Source organism: Mustelus asterias, chromosome 9 (genome assembly GCF_964213995.1).
Source record: "Mustelus asterias chromosome 9, sMusAst1.hap1.1, whole genome shotgun sequence".
Classification (NCBI taxonomy): domain Eukaryota; kingdom Metazoa; phylum Chordata; class Chondrichthyes; order Carcharhiniformes; family Triakidae; genus Mustelus; species Mustelus asterias.
This window is the reverse complement of record NC_135809.1, coordinates 99,945,850-99,969,346: the sequence shown is the minus strand read 5'-3', so window position 1 is coordinate 99,969,346 and position 23,497 is coordinate 99,945,850. Positions and strand designations below refer to the sequence as shown.

Sequence of the window (23,497 nt, the reverse complement as noted above, 5' to 3'; positions counted from 1 at the left end):
AGAGAAGGCTGAGGGGCATAGATGGGTTGGATAGGAAGGATGGGGATGATAACCAGGGAGTATAGATTTAAATTAAAGAGCAGGAGGTTTATAGGAGATGTGAACAAAGAACAGTACAGCACGTGAAGATAAACTTTATCACTCAGAGGGTCGTGGGAACCTAGAACACTGCCTGAAAGGGTGGTAGAGGTGGGAACGCTCCGGAAAGCAATCATGAACCACTACTCTCTGTTTCCTGTCATTTGGTCAATTTCATGTTGCTACTGTCCTTTTTATTCCTTAAACTCTGACTTTGCTCTCAAGTTTGTTTATCAACTACTTTTGGAAGTCCATGAACAGCACATCAGCATTAACCTCATCAAACCCCTCTGGTACGTCTTCAAACAAAAAATGCATTAGTTAACCATGATTTGCCATTAGCAAATCCATGCTGGCTTGCCTTAACTAAACTGTTTTTGCCCAAGTAATTAATTTTTATCCCAGATTATGATTTCTAGAAGCTTCCTTGCCACTAAGATTAAACTGACTGGTCTGTCGTTGCAGGACTTATCTTTACACTTTGAATAAAGGTAAAACAGTTGCAATTCTCTTCATCTGGTGCCTTGAATTTAAGGAAGATGAAAAATTATGGCCAGTGCCTCTGCAATTTCCACTCTCACTTCCCTCTGTATCCTCGGATGCATCTCATTTAGCCTTAGTGCCTTATCAACTTTTAATTGAAGATAGTCAATCCAATAGCACTTCTTCATCAATTCTAAACCATTTCAGCGTCTGAATTACCTCCCCTTTCACCATGACCTGTGCAGCAGCATCTTCCTTGATAAAAGACTGATGCAAAGTATAAATTTAATACCTCAGCCATGCTCCCAGCCTCTGTGCATAAATCCCCTTTTTGGTCCCTGATTGGCACCACTTTTCCTTTTGCCATTCTCATACTATTCATATGTCAGTAGAAGACTTTTGGTTTATCTTTTATGTTAGCTGCTAGTCTCTTCTTGTACTTCATCTTTGCTTTGCTTATTTGCTGATTGACTTCACCTCTGAACCATCTATATTCTGCATGGTTCTCGGTTTTATTCTCCATCTGACATCTGTCGTTGGCACACTTCTTTCTGAATCTCTGTCTCATCATCGAGGGAGCTCTGGATTTGTTTGCTGTACCTTTTCTCTTGATTGCGCCGGAACTATCTCCACTTTAAGGGTAGCTCATGTTACAGTTTTGTCTGCCAACCTTTGATTCCACCTTACCTGAGTCAGATCAATCCTTACCCATTGAAGTTGGTTTCCCCTCAGTTAATTAATACCCCATCCTGATCACCTTTTGAGTCAGGTTTCCATTATAGCCGCAACATCATATTTCCCCATGACTGTACATCTGCAGCACACTAATCTGCTTTATCCTCAGTTCTTTTATTTTATTTTGGTGCCAGGGATAATCTGGAGATTACTACTTTGAGGTTCTGATTGCTAACTTCCTACCTAGATCCCTAAATTTTGATTGCAGGACTACAACCCTCTTTTTAGCTACGTTGTTTGTACCTATGTGGACAACAACTGATAGCTATTTACCATGCCCCCTCAGGGTGGTCTGCAACTGTTCAGCGACATCCTTGATCCTTGCACCAGGGAGGCAACATGCCATTATTAATTCACATCTGCAGCTGTAGAAACATTTGTTCGTTCCTCCAACTATTGACTCTCCAATAACTATTGTTCTTTCAATCTTCTTCGTGCCCCTCTGTATAGCTAAGCCACTTGTGGTGCTAAGGGCTTGGCTCTGGTTGCACTCCTGATATTAACCATAATTTTCATTAGTATTTGAAGCTGAATTCTGGTTGGGAACGAGATGTGTTCCGGGGACTCCTGCAATGCCTGCCTCTTTCTTGACTACCTGGTGGTCACGTCATTCAACATCTCCACAAAGCGCTCAACCTCATGGATGTGCCACAATGACAGTAACAGCTGCTCAAGTTCCAAAATCTGAAGCTTGAACAGTTACAATTGACGAGGGGTTTGGAGGCAAGGCTGGTGGTAACCATAAAATGTAATCTTTGTTTTTGTTATGCATTTACTCTCTCCCTGATGAATGAGGAACTGGCATTAAAGCTTTTTTTTGTTTTCCCATACATATATAGCAAAGGCAATAGAATTAGCACAGGGGTGCTTGGAACAAGATAATAAATTCTTCACCGTCAATGTTGACAAAATATGGTGAAGATCTTGATGTTGAGATTTATGATTTACTAAACTTTATCATTCAGAAGTAAATTGCATATCTTTGGAAATGAGCAGTCGGCAGATTGCAAGGACTGAGCATTGTTTCACACCTCTGCTGTCTGGCAATGGGAGTACCGATGGGTATTGCCAGGGTAATCTCCCCGAATTTTAAAAGCTTCCCAATTGTTCAACAGTTGGTCAGCTCCAGGTGTTATTTTATTGTTCAGTACTCCTAAATAGTAATTCCATGATACCTATGAGCAGTATTAATTGGAGACATGTTAGTGTTATATCCACTTTGGTATGGCATCTAAAAATGATAGTAAAAGATGCATTTGTCCATCCAACCTGCTCTATGTAGTTGTGATTCCTACTGCATCATCATAGACATTCATCAGCTGTTAGATTCCTTGAAAAGGCAAAAAATACATACACAAATCCAGGCCAATTCATGGGGAAAAAATCTTTTGAAATTCCTCCTCAATCTATGTGAGCAGTTTAAAAATAGTCCAGAAGATCATAGCCTCTAATTTAGATTACAGGATAACTATCCCTTCTCAAAAGTGATGGCTGCCCCAGCTAGAAACCGGTTCAGGTCTCTTTAAAGAATACAACAAATCAGGGAATTATAGTCGTTCTTTACAACATGGTTTAGTGTGAACATCTGCAGACAGAGAAACAGTTAACATTTCAGGTCAATGATCTTTCGTCAGAGTTGTTCTCTTTTCACAGATACTGCCTGACCCGCTCAATGTTTCCAATATTTGCTGTTTTTATTTGAGCATTCTACCACTTTGGTTACAAAAGATGAGTAGATTTTGCACTAGTAGAAAATCTAACTGCATCTACTAAATGCACTGAAAGCTTCTCTACAAACTTAAAAATGTTGAATGTTATTGGACAGAAATAGGCCCTTTTAGCATATCAAATGCTGTCGCTTGAGAGCAGAACAAAACTGTCTTTATTCTAACTGTTCGTCTTCACCTTCACATTTAAGTAATGCCTACTTGTGTGATTTTCTTTCTTATTCTAGTCACTGTGGTCTTTGAGAAAAATTAAATTTTTATGTCCATTGAGATCGTTGCATCTTCATTTGCATAAATTCCTTGTATTTGACATAATTCCATTCATCTGGCTTTGTCTCAAATCCAAGCTCTGGAGTTGAAAAGATGGTGCATTCATGTTTAAAGTTTATTTTATTTATTGGTGTCGCAAGTAGCTTACATTAATACTGCCATGAAGTTACTGTGAAAATCCCCTAGTCGCCACACTCCATTCGGATACACTGAGGTAGAATTTAGCATGGCCAATGCACCTAACCAGCACATCTTTCAGACTGTGGGAGGAAACCAGAGCACCTGGAGGAAACCCATGCAGACATGGGGAGAACATGCTAACTCCACGCAGACAGTGACCTAATCCACAAATTGAACTGGGTCCCTGGTGCTGTGAGGCAGCAGTACTAACCACTGTGCCACCATGCCACCCCATGTACCATGTCACTGTGTTTTCTGCTTCTTCCTGAAAAAGCATCTTAATGGGAATTATGGACTTTTTAAAATGCAAAGTGTGCATGTGAGTTCATATTCTTTATCAAGTTTGACTGGATAATTTGTGACATTTGTCTAGTATAGTATAGGATGGCACGGTGGCACAGTGGTTAGCACTGCTATCTCTCAGCGCCAGGGACCCGGGTTCGATTCCTGGCTTGGGTCACTGCCTGTGTGGAATTTGCACATGCTTCCCTTGTCTGCGTGGGTTTCCTCCGGGTGCTCCGCTTTTCTCCCAGAGTCCAAAGATGTGCAGGTTAGGTGAATTGGCCATGCTAAATTCTCCCTCAGTGTACCCGAACAGGCACCGGAGTGTGGCGACTAGGGGATTTTCACAATAACTGCATTGCAGTGTGAATATAAGCCTAATTGTGACTGATAAATAAACTTTATGCAAGGACTGGTGAGTTGAATGGAGCTTATAACTTAGGCGAACAGGAAAAAAGCAGGTAAACATTTGATGAAATAATATAATCAATGTAAATAATGACTACCTGGCTTTTGGACCTGTACTGCATTTACAGTAAAGCCACAAGAAAGTGATTGAGGTTGGCAGAACTAGTTTTGAATAAGCTTAGAAAAAAACTTGTGAAATACTTAGTGAATTTTTTGGTTTTATGAGTTAAGCTTTGAGGAAAATATGAGACACATATCTGCATGTCTTAAGGTCAAATTTTTATACTCATGTTTGGGTGTGGCACTTGTCTATGTTGAAAAATAAAAAGACTGAAATGTGTGATTGCTTCATTTGCAATCTCCTTTTGAATGTCCCCAACATGAAATCTGAGGTAGGGAAATAGTTGAATGTTGTTGATTGTTTTTCTGGGAATTATTCATTCTGGCAAATTAGTCCTTTTGTATTTTTAGAACTAGTTACTTGCCCAGGCACTAATTTATTTATTTTTTGCTTGCAGTGTCTTGTTTCATTAAATCTTATGGATTCATCTCCTTAACCTTGCTGGAACTGCCATTGTGAAACTGTGTTTCCAGAACAGGTGAGTTACCTCATTTTGCCTCCAATGTAGTACTGCAGTAACCTATATTTTAAAAAGGAAATGATTTATGCATTTACTGAAGATTCTCTTGCTTGAAAATACTTGTACTCCAGTGCTGCCTTTAACCTAAAAAAAATGCCTAAAGGTGATTTGCTTTTAATGCAATTTTTCTGGTTTCCCACTTTACCTTTTATGTATACTCTTTGCCATTTTCATTGAATGCTTGTTTCTCTCGGGGTTTCTCCAGGCATTCAGTGGCAAGAATCATAGTCTTAAAATCTGAATTGCATTAGAAACCTTTGTTCTATTTTCAAATCTGGACTTTATAGAAAAGAATGACATATTCTTGGCAAAATACAACCGATACAAAAATAGAAAATGCAGGAAATACAAAGCAGGTCAGGTAGCATCTGTGGAGCTGAAAATAGAGTTAATGTTTCAAGGGGGCAACTTTTCATAACTGGAAAATGTAAGAGATGTATTGGGTATTAAGCAAGTACAGCACCAAGGAAAGGGGTGGGTGGGGAGACTGTGGGCAGAAGAGATTAAATGATTGTGGTGCAAGTTTAAAGGAGATGGTAATGGGACAAGTGAAGCAACAAAAGATGCTGAATTATCAGGAGCAGGTGGTGTAAAAAAACTGATGTGGTGGGTGGGCTGATCTGAAATCACTGTTGAGGTGGGAAGGCTGTGAAGTGCCTAAATTGAATGGTGAGGGGACTGTTCCTCACTTGGTGTTGAGCTTCAATGGAGCAATAGTGAAGGCTGAACAGTGAGGGTGGGGTAGAGAAGTAAAAGTCAGACAACTGGAATCTTGCGATCATGCTTGCAGACTGAATGGGCATGTTCCGCAAAGCAGTCTCCAATATGGAAGAGACTGCATCATGAGCAGCAAATATGGTATGCTGAGTCTTAATACCTAATAATGTGGAATAGCAAGCCACAGGCTGAACAGTTTAATCCTTTTCACTCTTCACTTTGGAATGACTTGCCACTGGAAGATCCTCCAGTTGATGGACATGTAACCTGACACATCTTAATCTCAGGTTGCATGCTATTAAATCCAAGAACATGTGGAACCAAGGAACAAGCAGCAGAATTAATTGAAAGCTGGTTACAAAACAGTCAACAGACTAGAGGTTAAAGCATGGATAAGAAATTTCTGCCTTTGGCAGAATTCTGAGTTTTGATTATCGAATTCTGCTTTTTGAGATGTTTTCTCCAACCTTTTCCCCCCCCTCCCCTGAAGTTATGGGAGAGGTATATTTGAAATATATTGCACTTCAAAGATTTTTCAAAAGAGCACAATGTGACTCTGAGCTTACTAATGCAACACAGAAAGGGAAGAAAGCCTGTACAATATGTTGACATGTTGTTTTGTTGGATCTGGTGCCAGAGGGGTTGAATGTGGGATGTAAATGTCACAAAGTGCAAATTCCGGGGACAGTTCCAAAATAGAATGTGGCCTGAAGCACGAGGCAGATGGATGGGATGTCCCTGAGCATGGCTGTTGACTGGGAGGGAAGTTCTGAAGTGGTTCGGATTCTAGGCTAAAATTCTTCCAGAAAGTGGTGCAGAGGTACAACTGTGCAACTTTTATTTCCCTTTTCCTTCTGTTGATAGCATTTGCTTTTCAAGTCAGATATGTCTTGGGCAAACTTCTTCTCCCTTTCCCCAATTACCCCAGACTCTCTAATGAGTGGCGAGAACTCCTTTCCAGACTATTGTACAGTCTTGGCCTGAAAGTCTCTGCCTCACTCTCTTGGACCAGTTCTTCTGAACTTTTGTGTGCCAAACTCATTTTCTTGGATGTAAAGCACTGGGCAGTAGACCTTTACTGTACTTATTCTCTAATCTCTGTATTACTACTTAGCTTTATTAACCAGCAAGGAAAGTTGAACATGACTGGATTGTTGAAAATGAGCATAAACAGTTTCCTTGACAGAAGACATGAAATATTCAATTTATAATTTTCTTCTGCATTTCTGGCAAAATGAAGCAAAAATTTGAATTTTAAAAACATTTAGAGGTTGTTACTACCACACTATTTTGGAGAAATCAGAAGATTATAGGGATAAGGAGGGGTGAGATCATGAAGGAATTTTAAACTAAGGTGAGAATTTTAAAACGGGGATGTTGTGTAACCAGAAGCCAGTATACGTCAGTGAGCACAGGGATAATAGGTGAACAGACCTTGATGTGATTAAGGATACTGGCAGAGTTTGGGATGACCTGGATGAATAGTCAAATCTAAAGGCAACAAAAGTCATGAACGATTATTTCAGCAGCAGATGAGCTGAGGCAGGGATCGAGATGGGCAGCGTTAGAAATAAAAATAGGTGAACTTAGTGATGACACAGATTTATGTTTGGAGGAAGCCCATCTTGGGGTCAGAACCATCTGGTTCAGGCTCAGAGACGGATGAAATCAGTGGCTAGGAAGTGCAGTTTATTATGGGAACTGAAGATAATAGCTTCAGTCTTCCAATATTTAATTGGAGGAAATTTCTACTCATCTAGTACTGGATGTTAATTTGATTTATTATTGTCACATGTATTAGTATACAGTGAAAAGTATTGTTTCTTGCATGCTATACAGACAAAGCATACCGTACGAAGAGAAGAAAAGGAGCGGGTGCAGAATGCAGTGTTACAGTCATAGCTAGGATGTAGAGAAAGATTTAACTTAGTGTGTGGTAAGTCCATTCAAAAATCTGATGGCAGCAGGGAAGAAGCTTATCTTGAGTCGGTTGGTGCGTGATCTCAGACTTTTGTATCTTTTCCCTAACGGATGAAGGTGGAAGAGAGAATGTCCGGGGTGCATTAGGTCCTTGATTATGCTTTTCTGAGGCAGCGGGAAGTATAGACGGAGTCACTGGATGGGAGGCTGGTTTGTGTGATGGACTGGGCTACGTTCACAACCCTTTGTAGTTTTTTGCGGTCTTGGTCAGAGCAGGAACCATACAAAGCTGTGACCTATCAAGAGAGGATGCTTTCTCTGGATGTTGAACAAGCGGTCTGTGAGCTTATAGACAGTGGATGGTTGAGAGCTGGGCATCGTCAGTGTACATGTGGATACTGGCATGTTTATAATACATTACAATTGATGTAAAAAAAACTCATTTATGTTTGTGATTTATATCAGCCTTCGGAACTAGAGTATGTTCAACTGTAAGAAGAGCTACAAAGTAAATTTTAAAAAATGTTGGATCATGGCCTGGAGATTCCTCTATGGACACAATTGGAAAGTTAGATCTGAAAATTCCTCCAAATGACTCCTTGTCATAAAATAAGTTCTCACCTTTTTTGTTTTTAACCTACCCATCCTATTAAATTTGTTACTCAAATTGGCAAATGGTGGGAGATGGAAATTCATGACCGTTGGGAGCGCTGTTCACCGTTTAACATAAGTGGTTTGGATTCTGAAATTGATAGTACAATCTCAAAATTTGCTGCTGACCAAATGGAGAGTGCAGTTAATAGGAGGATTAAGATATAGGATAACAAACTTGCAGAATAGATGTGCAGTTGGAAAATGATTTTCAATAACGAGGTCACATACTCCTTGGAAAATAAGTGGTCAAATGGAATAGAGGTGCAGAAGGATTGCGAGGGGTAGGAGAGGTACAAATACACAAATGGCTGAAAATAGTGAGGCAGGTTAATAAAACCCTGAAAAGGCAAACTGAATTCATTTTGGAGGAATAGAACTGAAAAACAGAGAAATTGTGTTAAATTTGAATAGAGCTTTATTTAGACCATATTTGGAGGGCTGTGTGTACAGGTTTCAGTTGCTAAAGAAGGGACAAGAAAAGATTTACAGGAATGGTACCTGAACCAAGAAGTTATATCTATCGGGAAAGATTGAACTGGCTGAGCTTTTCTGGAAAGAAAATACTCTTGAGGGATGACTTGATGGGAGGTTCTTATAGAAACTAGAAGCAGGAGTAGGCCATTCGGCCCTTCGAGCCTGCTCCGCCATTCATTTTGATGACGGCTGATCATCGAATTCAATATCCTGATTTTCCCCCCTCTTTCTCCCCCCACCCATATCCCTTGATCCATTTAGCCCCAAGAGCTATATCTAATTTCTTCTTGAAATCAGACAGCGTTTTGGCCTTGACTACATTCTGTGATAGTGAATTCCAAACATTCACCATCCTCTGGGTGAAGACATTTCTCCTCATCTCAGTTCTAAAAGGTTTACCCCTTATCCTCAAACTATGACTCCCCCACCATTGGGAACATTCATAGAAACCCAACAGTGCAGAAGGAGGCAATTTGGCCCATCGAGTCTGCACCAACAACATTCCCATCCCAGGCCCTATCCCCACAACCCCACACATTTACCCTGCTAATCCCTCTAACCCAAACATCCTGGGACACTATGGGCACTTTAGCATGGCCAATTAACATAACCCGCATATCTTTGGACTGTGGGAGGGAACCGGAGCACCCGGAGGAGAATGTGCAAACTTCACACAGGCAGTCACCCAAGTCGGGAATTGAACCCAGGTCCCTGGAGTTGTGAGGCACTGCTAACCACTGTACCACCCATTCTTTCTGAATCTACCCTGTCTAACCCTGTTCGAATTTTATAAGTTTCTATGAGATCCCGCTCCCCCCCCCTCTTCTAAACTCCAGTGAATATATTCCCAACTGACTTAGTCTCTCCTCATTATGGCAGACCTGCCATCCCAGGAATCAGCCTGGTAAACCTTTGCTGTACTCCCTCTATAGCAAGGACATCCTTCCTCAGATAAGAGCACCAAAACTGCATACAGTACTCCAGATGTGGCCTCACCAATGCCCTATACAATTGCAGCAAAACATCTCTATCCCTATACTCAAATCCTCTTGCTGTGAAGACCAACATATCATTTGCCGCCTTTACTGCCGGCTGTACCTCTGCGCTTACTTTCAGCGACTGATGCATGAGGACTCCAAGGTCTCGTTGAGTATCCACCTCTCTCAATTTACACTCATTCAAGTAATAATCTGTCTTCCTATTATCGCTACCAAAGTGGATAACCTCGCATTTATCCACATACTGCATCTACCATGCAGATGCCCACACACAGCCTCAACGCGTTCAACATTATGAAATACTTTGATAGGGTTGATATAGAAACAGCTGTTTCAATTTGAGGAATATCAGAGCTAGAGGTTTTAAGTATACAATAATCACAAGTAAAACCAATAGGTAATTCAGGAGAAACTTCTTCACCAGAAAGTGGTTAGAATATGGAACTTGTATACCAGATGGAGTAGTTGAGACAATTAACGGAGATGCATTTGAAGGGGAAGCTAAGTAAGCACATAAGGGAGAAAGGATACGTTCACGGTTAGATTAAGGAGCCTGGGAGAAAACTCATAGCACAAGTGCTGGCATGGATCAATGAGACTGAATGGCCTGTTGCAGTGCTGTACTTAATGAAATTAAACTGAAACCATATTTTGCAATTTCTCATTCAACTTTGTATTTCTTTCATCACAAAAGTCCAATTTATAATTCTGTGCATTTTGAACAATATATGTCCTGATGGTCTGCTAACGAATGTTACCAAAGTTTGTTACAGTTTTCTCTCTTGCTTTGAAATCCAAGTGTGATGAAAGGTAGATTTTTACAATTAAACCAGTTGTTCACTAATTAGTGCAGAAATATTCAGTGTATCCAGCTGGTTTTATTGGCGCATTCTTTGCAATTGGGTCACAATTGATTTCTCATCTTGTGGAATGGCCAATACCATTTTCTGGACAGCCAAGAATTCCTAAAATAGGCAACTGCAAAATCATGGTGTCCTTGGGACTTACAAAAGTGGAAGGCAATTTGCTTACAGCAAAGTTCCAGAAATTGCAATGATCAGACAATCTGTTTTAGTGATACTCATTGATGGATAAATATTGGCTGGAAGATCACAGAGCTCTGCTGCTGTTCTTTGAACAGTGCCATGAGATCAGGAGGGTAGAGGATTTGTTTAACATCTTGTATGAAAGATGGCACCTTCAGAAGTGCAGCACTCCTTTTGTCCTGCACTGAAGTCTTAGTTTGGATTCATAGAATTCCTACAGTGCAGAAGGAGGCCATTTGCCCATCAGGTCTGCACCGACTCAGTATCTTACCCAGGTCCACACTGAATGAGATCCTTCTGTTCTCAGAATCGTTGTTTACCATTTATGGAATTGCAGGCATAAAGCTTTTAATCCAGTATAACCATTTGATGTATCCTCCAAGTTAATGAGTGGGGTTTTGAAATCCCGATCCAGTTTTGGAACACTTTGAAGTTCTTCCAGGATGGAATTAATCATGATAGCGCAGTCTCTAAAGAATTGGGTCCTTGCAAAAGCAGCAAACTGATTTCATTAGCTCCCCAAAATGGTTGTAACTATTAGCCTATCAAAGGAAGGTATCCTCATTTGTAATTCTATGAAGTAAGCTTCATTGAGACAGAATTTGCTGTCAAAATAATGGCAAGGCTGATGACGCTCACTGTTTATGGGTAAATGGTACAGCAACTTCAAGCAAGGAACAGATGCATGGTTACATGTAAACATGCAGAAGTTGCTATCTGAGTAGCACTGCTTGGCCATTAGCTTGATGTTTTGCAATTGATGTATGTGAGTTTAATGTTGAATCCTATTTAAGTATTGAGACCTAAGTGAAAAATGACACCAGTTATCTAGCTCAAAGTATTAATGTTGCATTATATTTGTACTACTTACATGGTATCCTTCTAATTTACCTATCCTTGCCTTAAAAACATTCAATGAGGTAGCCTCAACTGCTTCACCTATAACAAAATGGCTGAAATTTTTAAAAATACTTTCGTGAGATGTGGGTGTCGTTGGCAAGGCCAACATTTGTTGCCCAATCCTAGCGCTGGTTATTTTTCAGAAAGTATCAGTTTGGCTGTATCAAATTGGAGAGTGTTTGAACTCTTTGGAGAGTCATGGTCAGGTCGGATGTCTTCTGTGGAGAGTGAGAAAAGGATAAAAAGTGCTTTATTCTATATAAACGCATTGAACAAAAGAACATGGCTTTAATTTATATATTACCATTTATATCCTCAGCACATCTCATGAGTATTGCTTAAATAATTTAGAAGCATTCAAAGATGGCAGCCAAAACGTGTACTGAATGACCCCACAAAAGTATGATAAGAAATTTGAAAACTGCAATCCTTAACTTTGGTGGATAAGAAACACATTTTTGTAGATGCTGAACTTGTTTAAATATCTTTTACTTTGCTCAATATTATGGATGGTCCTGGTCCTTGATGCAGACAGGCATCTGTAGCGTCACTGGCAGTGACATGTCCACTAAATACACCCCTGCAGTTGAGTTGGAAGCAAATGCAGCCTACAATTGAAGAAAGTTAGAGCTGGAACCAGTGGTTACAAAGAGAATTGTGAAATTATTCCCTGCAAAGTTATTTGTGGATGAACTGAACTCACATTGACTCATTGTTAATATGCTCTTCTCCCACCCCCATGCCCCCATTTTAATAGTGTTTTATATCATTTTCATTTTCTTGCTTGCATTGTTTCTCATATTCTTCTTCTTCCTTTCATTCGGTAACAGCTGAAGAGCAATTTTGAATCCCAATTTTTTTCCTCCAAAAATAGAACTACCAAACTTTCCTTAGCATCAGGAAACCTTGAACATAACAGAGCAGAGATGCTGTACCCGCTTTCATCATCAGATGAATATTATAGGCACATTTATGTCAGACATACATTAACCGATCCTGTAAAATTGTGAACACATCATTTGATCACCAATCGCTTTGTGGTCATTGTTAAAATACTTCCAATTCCAATATCATGTAATCCTTTGGTTCCCTGTTCACTGAGATTGGGTATTCCATAATCCTTGTCTCAGATTTTTTTCCACTTTTAGGTTGGTGTCTCAAGTGCACTCTGCATATATTAGAGATTGACCTTTATGTATGATCTTGTCTTTTATGATACATTAACCATTGAGCTACCAAGAGAAACCGATCACACCCTGTTTTCTGATGTAAACAGAATAGTTTTTTTTCTTGTTGAACTACAGCTGCACTCCGAATGACCTTGTTTTTTTTCTTTCAAATCAGTGCATCATGTTTTGGAAGTTTGATCTTCACACGTCGTCCCATATAGACACACTCCTGGAGAAGGAAGATGTGACCCTTACTGAACTAATGGACGAGGAAGATGTTTTGCAGGAATGTAAAGCTCAGAACCGCAAACTGTTGGACTTTCTGGTCCGATCACAGAGTATGGAAGATCTAGTCACGTACATCACCCAGGAACCCCCAGATGATATGGATGAGAAGATGAAATACAAGTAAGAAAGTATTATTGTGGGCAATGTCTTCCAAACGAACACTTCCATACATGAGTGAAGTATCTTTAGCTTGACTTGATTTTTGAACATTGAGGCTTGCTAAGTGGCATTATCTGGAGGCTAGAAATAACTATTGCCATTTAATTCTTTGTTAAAAATGGGAAATGTCAGGTGCTTATCCTATTGGGTATTTGTTTTAAAGAAGGAAATTTATGACGCACTAATGTGAGAAGATATTATTAGATTTGTTAAGTATGTGTTGTGTCTAGTATCTTTAAAGAATGTTCCTCAAGTCCTGACTTTTGTGCTTCATCAGCTATTTGCTTGTGACAACATAATACATTAGTTCTGTAACAGATATGAATTTGTTAGTGGTCCAATTGACAATATAGCACCAATGCTCTGACTGCCTTTGTATTTAACTGCTCTTTCCCAACCTAAAATAGTAAGCTGTTTGATCCCTTGGCACTTTACTGGGATATTTGTGTTATCTAGTTAAGTAGTTGCATAATTGCTTTAAGAGCCAGTCACATGATTTGATGGTGATTTCATTGGGGTGTTTCGCAGGCTGATGTTTGGTTTCTGTTCTGTGCAGAGCACATCTCTTTCAATAAACCTATTATGTATTATTTTGAATCTACACGTGTAAACCACATCTTTTTTTTTGTTTAAAACCCACAAACTCTAACATAGGACATTACAATTTGTGACTACATCCTTCGGAACATATGGATTGAAGGTTCATGTTACAGGAGTAGTCAAATTCTGAATCTTAAAAAAATGTCTGTAGAAAGAAAGTAAACTGTTCGCTCAGGATGTAGCCGCTGAACAGATTGGATGAAATATCACTGATCAGGAGTGAAACCACGGTGAATTTTTCCCCATGAGGGGCTACTGCAGTAGAGTGCTGTAGCCTAACAAAGATCAATTAACTTGCCACAATGGAGGAATTGAACTTGGATTGCCTTCTATTTTGCTTGGCTTCACGTTTCTTTAGTCATTTGGCCATCGGGAAAAAATATTGTGACATAGTCAAAAACACGACATACTTGTACTTAATGGTGATCACAAATGTGCATTATTGTGAAAATTCAGCCTATTTACATTATTCAAAATAAATAAGTGGTCATTACTGAAGGCAAGTATTTGATTTGTTGGAATTTTGGTTGTTTACAATTACTGTTTATTTCATGTTGAATAATTTGTAAGTTGACATTTTGCTGGTTGGTTAAATAATGCTTGTAACTTGTGAGGCCATTGTATTAAAACTAAAAGACAATTAGACTGCCATAGAAACTTGCCTTGAAAAAACACTTTCTAAGATGCTCCAAGAAACTACTTAATGGTTTAGTATGTTAGTAACACTTGATAGGCAACATGGACCAAAAAATCTAAGAATCTTGCTTGATCTGATAATTTCAGCACTATTATTACCAGAATTTGTGGTACCCAACAAGAATGCATTAACACTTGCTGGGAAGTTAGGAAATGCACTTTAGAACCAATAGATTAGGTCAGTGGTTCCCAAGCATTTCAGTAACACGGCAAACGCACCCAATTTTGTTCCAGCTGAATTGATTGTTCATAAACGTCACATTTACTTATATTTCCTATGGATCATTGACATGGTGAGTACATCAAGAAAATTATCCGCATGTTGACAGCATTGACCAAGTGAAGGATTTTGGAAGGATTGCGATTAGCCAAAGATGTCTAATTAACTAGGCGTTAGATGTGGAGAGGGAATGCGTGAGTATGGAAGGGATTCCAATGGCAACAGGAATAGAGAAGATCCTTCAAGATGCAGCTGGGCTGGGGAAAGGGAGAGGGGTTTAGATCAGAGAGCGAGGTCAGCTTTCTGAGGAGGCAAAGCAAGCTGATCTGTTGGAGCTGGAATAGGAGCTTGGTGCAGGGGGCATGCTGAGCGCGAGTGTGCACACAGTCTCCATTTCGAAATAAGTGAAAAATGTCAAAACGGAAGTCTGAGATTTCTGCCAGTGACAAGCTCATCTTCCCAGGCTCGCTTAAGCACCGCTTTTAACTTACAAGGCACGGGCTGTCAATCCACTGGCCCTGGCATTTAAACAAAACAACTACTCATTTTCTTTCCAATTCCCCTTCAAACAAAATACTCTAAAGAAATATTGAAGAGGTAAGGTTGCCAGGAAGACACTGCCAATGATGGTCATTGCGAATGAACTGATTTCTTTTTTTAAAATTTCCATGACTATGGGGGGGGGTGTAGAGCACAGTACCTGACTCCCTAGGAATAATAGGGATGAAGCAACAATTTGGGGATTAAAACTGGCTTGAAAAGGAACCGGAAGGAACCTGCATTATCACCTCTACCTATCTGAGGCTGGTCTAGCCTGGCTGTTCGGTTAGTTGAGTTCAACACGCTCTACAAAGTCCTCAGTCACTTGTCTATTCAGTGTTTGGATTGCGAATAGCATTAGCTGGAGGGATGGCCTTGGACAGGCCAAGCACATCTGGGGTCGGTGGGGGGAACTGGTCCAGCAGACCCAACAAGCTGGCTCTCAGTCAAAATCCAGACGTGGACATTTCTGGCAAATCCTCGCAGCCAGAGACGCTGGTAGGCCTGGCCCAGCCATCAGCAGATGCTCCTCGCCCCTCCCAACACAATCTCATTTATTCAAAGATACCTTGGAAAGTGCCACATACGGAGAGGGAGAGAGGCAGCACATCTAATTTCTTAGAGTCTAGAGTGCTTCGGGTGGGGTGTAAATTCAAACTAATCTATGGTAACAATATTTTAGTTGTCTTTAAACTGTAGCCAGCTCTGTGATGTCTCCCTGAATGGGGAGAAATAACCAGTGTGACTACATCCCTGGTAGAAGGAGACCTGTGGTGACAGATGGGGCTTCTTGGATTGCTTGCTGCAAGGGCATGTGCGTGGGACTGCCGGTGGCTGTGGCACAGAGAGCCCTGGATTAGGTGATTCTTGTCAATAATTAGAAATAAAAAGGTAAATCACCAACTTTTTGGGGATCAAAATGTTCTGCACCCCCCCCCCCCCCCCCCCCCCCCAAACCACCCCCGGCTGGTTTGCAATGTAATGAATGACGTAGCAGAATCGTTGTGCATTGAAGCAGCTGATGAGGAATGGGATAAAATGGGTGTGGTGATTTGATTTTGAGTAATGGAAGGGATAAAAGACATACCTGTTTGACCTAAAACCAGAGATTGCTGTTCTAAGATGACACGTTCAAATTTTGGAGAAAATTACAATCTTTGTGAGGTTTGCATTTCATTTGCATTGCACTGTGGGGTGGCACAGTGGTCAGCACTGCTGCCTCACAGCGCCAGGGACCTGGGTTTGATTCCCAGCTTGGGTAACTGCCTGTGCGGAGTCTGCACGTTCTCCCCGTGTCTGCGTGGGTTTCCTCTGAGTTCTCTGATTTCCTCCCACAGTCTGAAAGATGTGCTGGTTAGGTTCATTGGCCGTGCTAAATTCTCCCTCGGTGTACCCGAACAGGTGCCAAAGTGTGGTGACTGGGAGATTTTCACAGCAACTTCATTGCAGTGTTAATGTAAGCCTACATATGACACTAATAAATAAACTATATAAACATTTGGTAGTCTTTTACAATTGAATCTACCTATCCATCTGATATCTGTAGCCCAGACTGTATAATGAGCTACATAAATGGTGAGATCAATTTTCTAAGTTAAGTATGAATTTAAAGTTTTGAGATGTGTTGTGCAGACATTTTTAGCTGGTTTCTTCATTCCTGCAATTGAAGTTGAGCTTTTTCAATGAGCGATGTTAACACTGCAAGTGACCTCAGGCAAATACAACTATTAGACTTTGTGGATTTAAGTAATACATTGTTACACAAAGCTACATCTTAGCATTACATAACAGTACAATATATTGTATGTTATTGGTATATTGTTTCTGTCCTGACAAAACATAGCCACTTGGCAACAAAAGACTTGGAGTACTTCATTTTCACACAGCTGAGGACATCAAATTGAACAAGACTTTGTAGTCTGAGCTATACTTAGAATTTTTGCAAAGATTTATTTAGAAGTGAACTGTTTTTTTGTTAAAAACATAGCTTCAGTTATCTTTGGAACTCTTGGAAGTTTTTTTAAAAATCAGTTTATGATCCAGAATTTTTTCTATACAGTCAGTTATTTCCATTTTAACTACGTAAATTTCAGCTTTTAACAAATCAAAATTATTTTGAGTTTTAAATAAACCAGAAAAGAAAATTTGAGAACCTGAAGCTATAAATGTCTAACCTTGCAGTCTTTTATCCCCAGTGCATAAGCTTAATGAGTTGAGTGAATCCTGCAGCTACAGTAAAATGGACGAATAGTGAGTTACTGCTTTAATCTAGTTGGTGTTTGAGGTGGCTATGGCCATCCAGAAAAGTGGTGAATATTATCACACTCCTGACTTAACCTTACAGGTTACAGAAGGTGTAAGCCACATGCCAGTGCCCAGACTCTGCCCTGATCTTATAACTCAATTTTTGATATAAATATTCAGTTAAGCTTCTCATCAAAGGTCACCTCCTCCAAGATATTTACCATTGCCAAATATTGTACAAATATTTTCACTTGTCAGCTGTAACCCAAATGTTATCCTGGTCATGAATAAGACTAGTGTGGGCTGCTGCATTTTCACAGGAATTATGAATAGAGTTATCCAGGCTTGGGCTGGCAAGTGGCATTCATGCCACACATGCCAGGCAGTGACCATCTCCAGCAAGAGAGAATCTAACCTTGACATTCTCTATCACTGCTGAATCCCCCACTATCAACATCCGTAGGGTTATCTTTGATAAGAAACTGAACTGGACTTGCCATTATGTGACTACAAGAGCAGGTTGGAGGCTAGGAATCCCTGCAGTGAGTAACGTGCTTCCTGACTCCACAAAGCTTATCCACCATCTACAAGACACATGTCAGGAGTGTAATGGAGTAGTTTCTCCTTGCCTGGATGAGTGCAGCTTCAACAGCACTTGAGAAGCTTGACACTATCGAGGACAAAGCAGCCTACTTGATTGGTAGCCCATCCACAAACTTTCACTCCCTCACCACCGATGCACAGAAGCAGCAGTGTGTACCATCTACAAGATGCACTATAGGAACTCAACAAGGCTGCTTGGACAGCACCTTTCAAACCTTTGGCTGCCATCTAGAAGGACCAGGGGCAGCAGACCCATGGGAACACAACCACCTGCAAATTCCCCTCCAAGTCTCTCGCCATCCTGACTTGAAATCTGTAGGTTGCTGAGGACATAGTACGGTTGGGTACTCCTTCCTGTTGGTCCCTTTATTACTTAATGCAGGCCCTGACAGGTGTATGCTTCTTGTACAACTGAGCCATTCTTGGATGTCAAAATGATCCCAAACAAAGTTTCCTTTTTTACCATTGTTCTCCTTGGATCTTCTCTAGGTGGTGAGTACTGATTTGACAGATGAAACAAAGATAGTAAATAATCAGGAAGAGGTTTCCTTGGCCTTGTTTATCTGAAGCTTTGAAACTTCACTGAGTCCAAGTGAGATGTTGTGTGGGACAAGATGTGGGTGGGAGTCTTTTCAACAAGGTGGAGTTGACACGGGAAGGAGATTAGGCAGCTGGTAAAGATTCACTTCTAAAGGCATTGGTTATCTGCTGGAATATAATGCTACAGATACTACCACATGACCAATTCTTGCCATGTAAGGATTGAATATTTATCATCAATTCCACCCTGGCTGGGGGAGAAGGAAGAGAATCAAAGCCAAGTATGATCCTAGTGCCCATGTGTGGATTTTCTCAAGGGGCTGTTTGACAATTAGAAACATGAACCCAAGGTGTGTATTTCTTTCTCCTCACCATCCACCAAATGCTGCTTTGAATGAAGTCACTGATAATTGACTGGGCCAAATCTGGAATCTTCCTGCTTTGTATGCTACAGATTCTCGCTGCTTTAATTTGTTGAACCACCAGTGAGCAGCTTGGATTTTCAAGAGATATTTGTTGTCAGACTCCTAGGAAGTGAAGAGAGAAAATTCAGCTTAAAAATTCTTTCTCCACCTTCTCCCCACTCACACTTCTAAATCTAGTTTTAAAATAGCTGCTTGACTGCATTGAATTTTCTCACCATTCTGAATGTAATTCATTAAGGGAAAAGAAAGAACTTGCATTGATATAATATCTTTCATGTACTCTGGGCATCTCAAAAGGGTTAAAAGATAATTAGTTTTGAAACGTTGTTAATTATAGAAACAAAAGGAGCAGTTATTATGCACAGCACGATTTCATGAATTGTAAATGAGAGAAATTATTATTTTAACTATTTTCATGATGGTAAGAACATAGGAAGAACAGTAAGCTATTTAGCTCCTTAAGCCTGTTTCACCATTAAATTAGACCATTCATTGTCCAGTATCCCTTAATACCTTTGGTTAACAAAAATCTATCAATCTCAGATTTGAGATTAATAATTGACTTAGCATGCAGAACTCCCACAATAGTCTTAAATTTTCTCTTTTTCACTTCTATTCATATCCACTGAACCAAGCCGTGAAGTGATTGCTGATTAATAGCTTCCAAAAAACATTACTTGCTGAGACCCTGTGGTGAACCTTTATTGTGTAGCAAGAAACCAAAAATGGCAAATATCTGTGCAGGAAAGTATCTTGGCAGGCAACTTAATGTTTTAAAATACAAGTAGGACTGGTTGTTGAAATGATGGTGTATTATTATGAATATAATTTCAGGCTATTGCAAAAGGCCAACTGGGAATTATTTGATTAAACTCGATATCTAATGTTTTAAAATTATTTTCATTCCAGGTATCCCAACATATCATGTGAACTACTTACTTCAGATGTAGCACAGCTGAATGATCGACTGGCAGAAGATGAACCTTTGCTGACACGACTTTACGGTTTTCTGCAGAATGAGCCACCACTTAACCCTTTGCTTGCCAGTTTCTTTAGTAAGGTGCTAAGCATTCTTATCAGCAGGAAACCTGACCAGGTAGGGACATAGGTCTAGATTTGTGTGATGTGTGTACTTAAGCAAACTGTTTAATAAAGACTTGATTGGTTTTGTTTGATAGACCCCTGCTTCTCTTGGAATATTTTGGCATGTATATGAATGAGAAGAAAAATGCTTGATGCTGAAAGTTCATAGATCTCTGCTATCTCACTTTAAAGAAGACATTAGACTTTTTCTCTATTTTAGACCATACTCTAGCCATAGGTGTAAGCATCACTGAATGAACAGAATAGTTTTGACTATCATTTTCATTGACTTGAGGTGCCTTCATGATTTCTGTTGTCCTTTAATATCAGGACTATTCCTCCTCCTTTTCCATTCTGTCTTTTCAAAATGTGGTATTACCCTGGAATATTTATTTGACAGTTTTTCTCAACTTGTCACCTCCTAAATCAGAGTCCTTCTTTCCCTTAATTGTATGCTTAAATCCAATTAGGTTTCTATCCCTTCCGTGCCCTAACCAACGTCGCAAATGCAACCCTCTATGACTGTGGTGTATAATTCCTCCTGGACCGTTCTGCAGCTTTTGACAATTGACTAAGGGATGAGAAATTTCTGCCAAATGGTGGGTTTCTGATGTAGGGGTTTTGGAAATCCACCATTGGCTTCATCCTTTCCAACCTTCAGACCTAAAAGACTGGCTTTAAAAATTGGAACGGTCAGTTCGACTGACCGGAAGGATGTCTCCACCAGTAGTGAGGATGAAGCAGACCTGGGGAGCCATCACTCTGGTTTCAGTTATGGTTTTTGGAGATCTCTAAGATATGCTGGTCGAATCGGTGAAAAAATTGTTTAGAGATTTGACTTCATTTACTCTTCTTGGTGTCAAGCCTGACCTGGCTTAGCCTACTCGGAACCTGGCACTACCCTCGCTGCTCCTCCAATCATAAGTTCTTTCCATCCCTGTAGGAGCACAAATCACACTTACAAACCCAATTACTGTTGGATGTTTTTCAAATTTTAAGTGGACATGGTGTGAAGACTTATTTCTTAGAATCCCTACATTGCAGAAGGAGGTCATTTGGCCCATTGAGTCTGCACCGACCACAATCCCACCCAGGCCCTATTCCCATACTCCACGTATTTACCCTGCTAATCCCCTGACACTCGGATCAATTTTAGCATTGCCAATCAACCTAACCTGCACATCTTTGGAGTGTGGAAGGAAACCGGAGCACCCAGAGGAAACCCACGCATACATGAGGAGAATGTGCAAACTCTACACAGACAGTGACCCAAGCCAGGAATTGAACCCAGGTCCCTGGAGCTGTGAGGCAGCAATGCTTGCCGCTGTGCCGTCCCATGAACTGCTCTGGTAATAACATGGGAGTCTTTCTCCAATTTTTCTTGCTACAATACAGGTGATTTTCATTATTGGTTCTAATTACTTTGGTTTGAACTTTTAGCATAAAGGTGGCAGTGGAGTCGTATCACCACTCTCTGATCATCGGGTCTTTCACGCAAACTGACTCTTATCAAAAACTGCAATCTATCCTTCCACACACTTGCAACGGAAAATTGGTCATCTTCTGGCACAACCTCGTACTCCCCGGCCTGCTTGGATCTGGGCCATTAGGACTAAGCTGTTTCTCCCAAAGGAGTGGCTCACCTTTTCCTAATAGATGGTGCTTCCCCAGAAGAAGCTGCAGCCACCCTACCGAAGAAGCCATCAGCAGTGATGGAGGAATTGAGTCCCGGCAAGGTGGAGAAATCTAGGTGGTGCAGAAATCTAGGTGGAAAAGAAAGAGGGATGGGTGAGTGTATCTGGGTGGGCAGGGGGAGCGGGGTTGAATGGGGAGACAGGGTGTTAGTGAGGCAGAAGGAGTTTGTTGAGGGGAGCTGCTGAGTGAGTGGGTGGGGGATGAGGGAGGGAATAGGGTCTGCGTAGTGTGTAGGGGAGGTACAGTGGGAAGAAGGATGTGTGTACGTGTGGCTTCACCCTCTTCCACCACCATGGAATTTGGTGAGCTTGCTGAAGCCTACATGATTACATAAAGTGATAACATTTTTATCAAGTAATGACAAATTTTCTTATCATGTATTATATGCTGATCTATAAATACGTGAACTTTATTGTTACTGTATTGCTTTATTGATGTTTTGCTTCTGCTGACATCTGGGGTCACATTCATTTTCAAGAATTATTTTTGTATTATCTTGTATTTGTTTATGGTATATGGGCATTGCTGGCACGGCCAGGCTTTGTTGCTCATCCTTAAGTGCCCTTGAGAAGATTGGTGGTTCTGTTACTGTGGGTTTGTCTCCAGATTATTTGGTTTCTTACTCTAGAAGAGATCTTGCTGGAGGCAATTGTCTTCTGTTCAAAATCATTTATTTGCATATTAATTTTTTACAAAGGTTAAATAAGACCAAGACACAGCTGGTGGCACTGTCTAAGATGCTTTAATCATCTTCTCTCCATAAGTAACATCACTGTGACATAGTTCCTTACGCACATGCTCAGTGTCTATCATTAGAGTTAATCCTTTATGCTGTGTTTTCGCTCTTCTTCCCCCACCCCCAAGCCAACCCTTATCCTCAGCCTTTATCTCCATGCTATTATACACACATTCTCCTGCACCTCCCTACAAAGTCTCTTCCCCTAAAGGAAACGTCTCTTTGGTTTCACCTGACTTCTTGAACGATTGCGGAGCTCCTTCTGAGGTAGTTTGGAATGCTATCGCTCTGAGTTCAGTTTGTGGGGATTGTCACTCCTGATTCCTCTCGTTTGTGGTTCTCGCACTGTGACATTCTTTTCGAGGTTCAGGGCACTCTGCCCATTCTGCACATTTTTTTCTATCCATTAAAATTAGGGCAGGGGTGTTCTTTCAAAATGATGTCAGACTGTTTTGATGAGGTCCGATCTCGGTTTTTGCAGTTTCTCAATTATGGCAGCTGCAATTCTGGCCTTTGGTTAAGCATATGAGCTTGACTCATTGGGTAGGCTTCTTACTAGCTTGATTGTGGTCTTCCACTGTGACGTTTGGTACTAAAGTGTGGGGCAAAAAAGGAAATTGGGTCATTAGCCTGTGACCCATCAGAAGTTCACATAGGATAAACCGATTATGTAATGGTGTGGAGTGATAACTAAGCAAAGTGCACTCAAAGTTATCAGTCTTCATTAGGGCTTTTATAGTGTGCTCTCCTTGCTCAGCTGGTGTATTAGACTAAAATATTTTGGGGAGCATGTGACATGCACAAATCCAAACGCTGCGAAGGATTGGAAGCGCTTTTTGGAAAATTGGGGTCCAACATCCAATGACAATGTCCGGATGCCATGTATAGTGAACATTTTCTTCAATGAGGTAATATTGCTTCTGAAGTGTAGCTGTGCAATTTATGCATCTCTATTCAGCAGGAACAATAAAATAAATATTTCTCTT

The 23,497-nt window shown here is 40.5% G+C and overlaps 1 protein-coding gene across 16 annotated transcripts in view; it reads left to right on the top strand.

Annotated features, from left to right (window-relative positions):
- The window catches only part of ppp6r3 (protein phosphatase 6, regulatory subunit 3), a 93,920-nt gene that overhangs the window by 4,154 nt on the left and 66,269 nt on the right, over positions 1–23,497 (top strand). For 13 of the 16 annotated variants that reach the window (XM_078220660.1, XM_078220655.1, XM_078220652.1 and 10 more), the window contains 3 exons: positions 4,682–4,762; positions 12,858–13,090; positions 19,907–20,093. In XM_078220660.1, coding sequence (XP_078076786.1) covers positions 12,864–13,090; positions 19,907–20,093 — 414 coding nt within the window. In that variant the 5' untranslated portion in view covers positions 4,682–4,762; positions 12,858–12,863. Of the gene's footprint in view, positions 1–1,815; positions 2,045–4,681; positions 4,763–12,857; positions 13,091–19,906; positions 20,094–23,497 lie in introns of all 16 variants that reach the window. The other 3 variants (XM_078220661.1, XM_078220657.1, XM_078220653.1) reach the window with 1 other exon arrangement.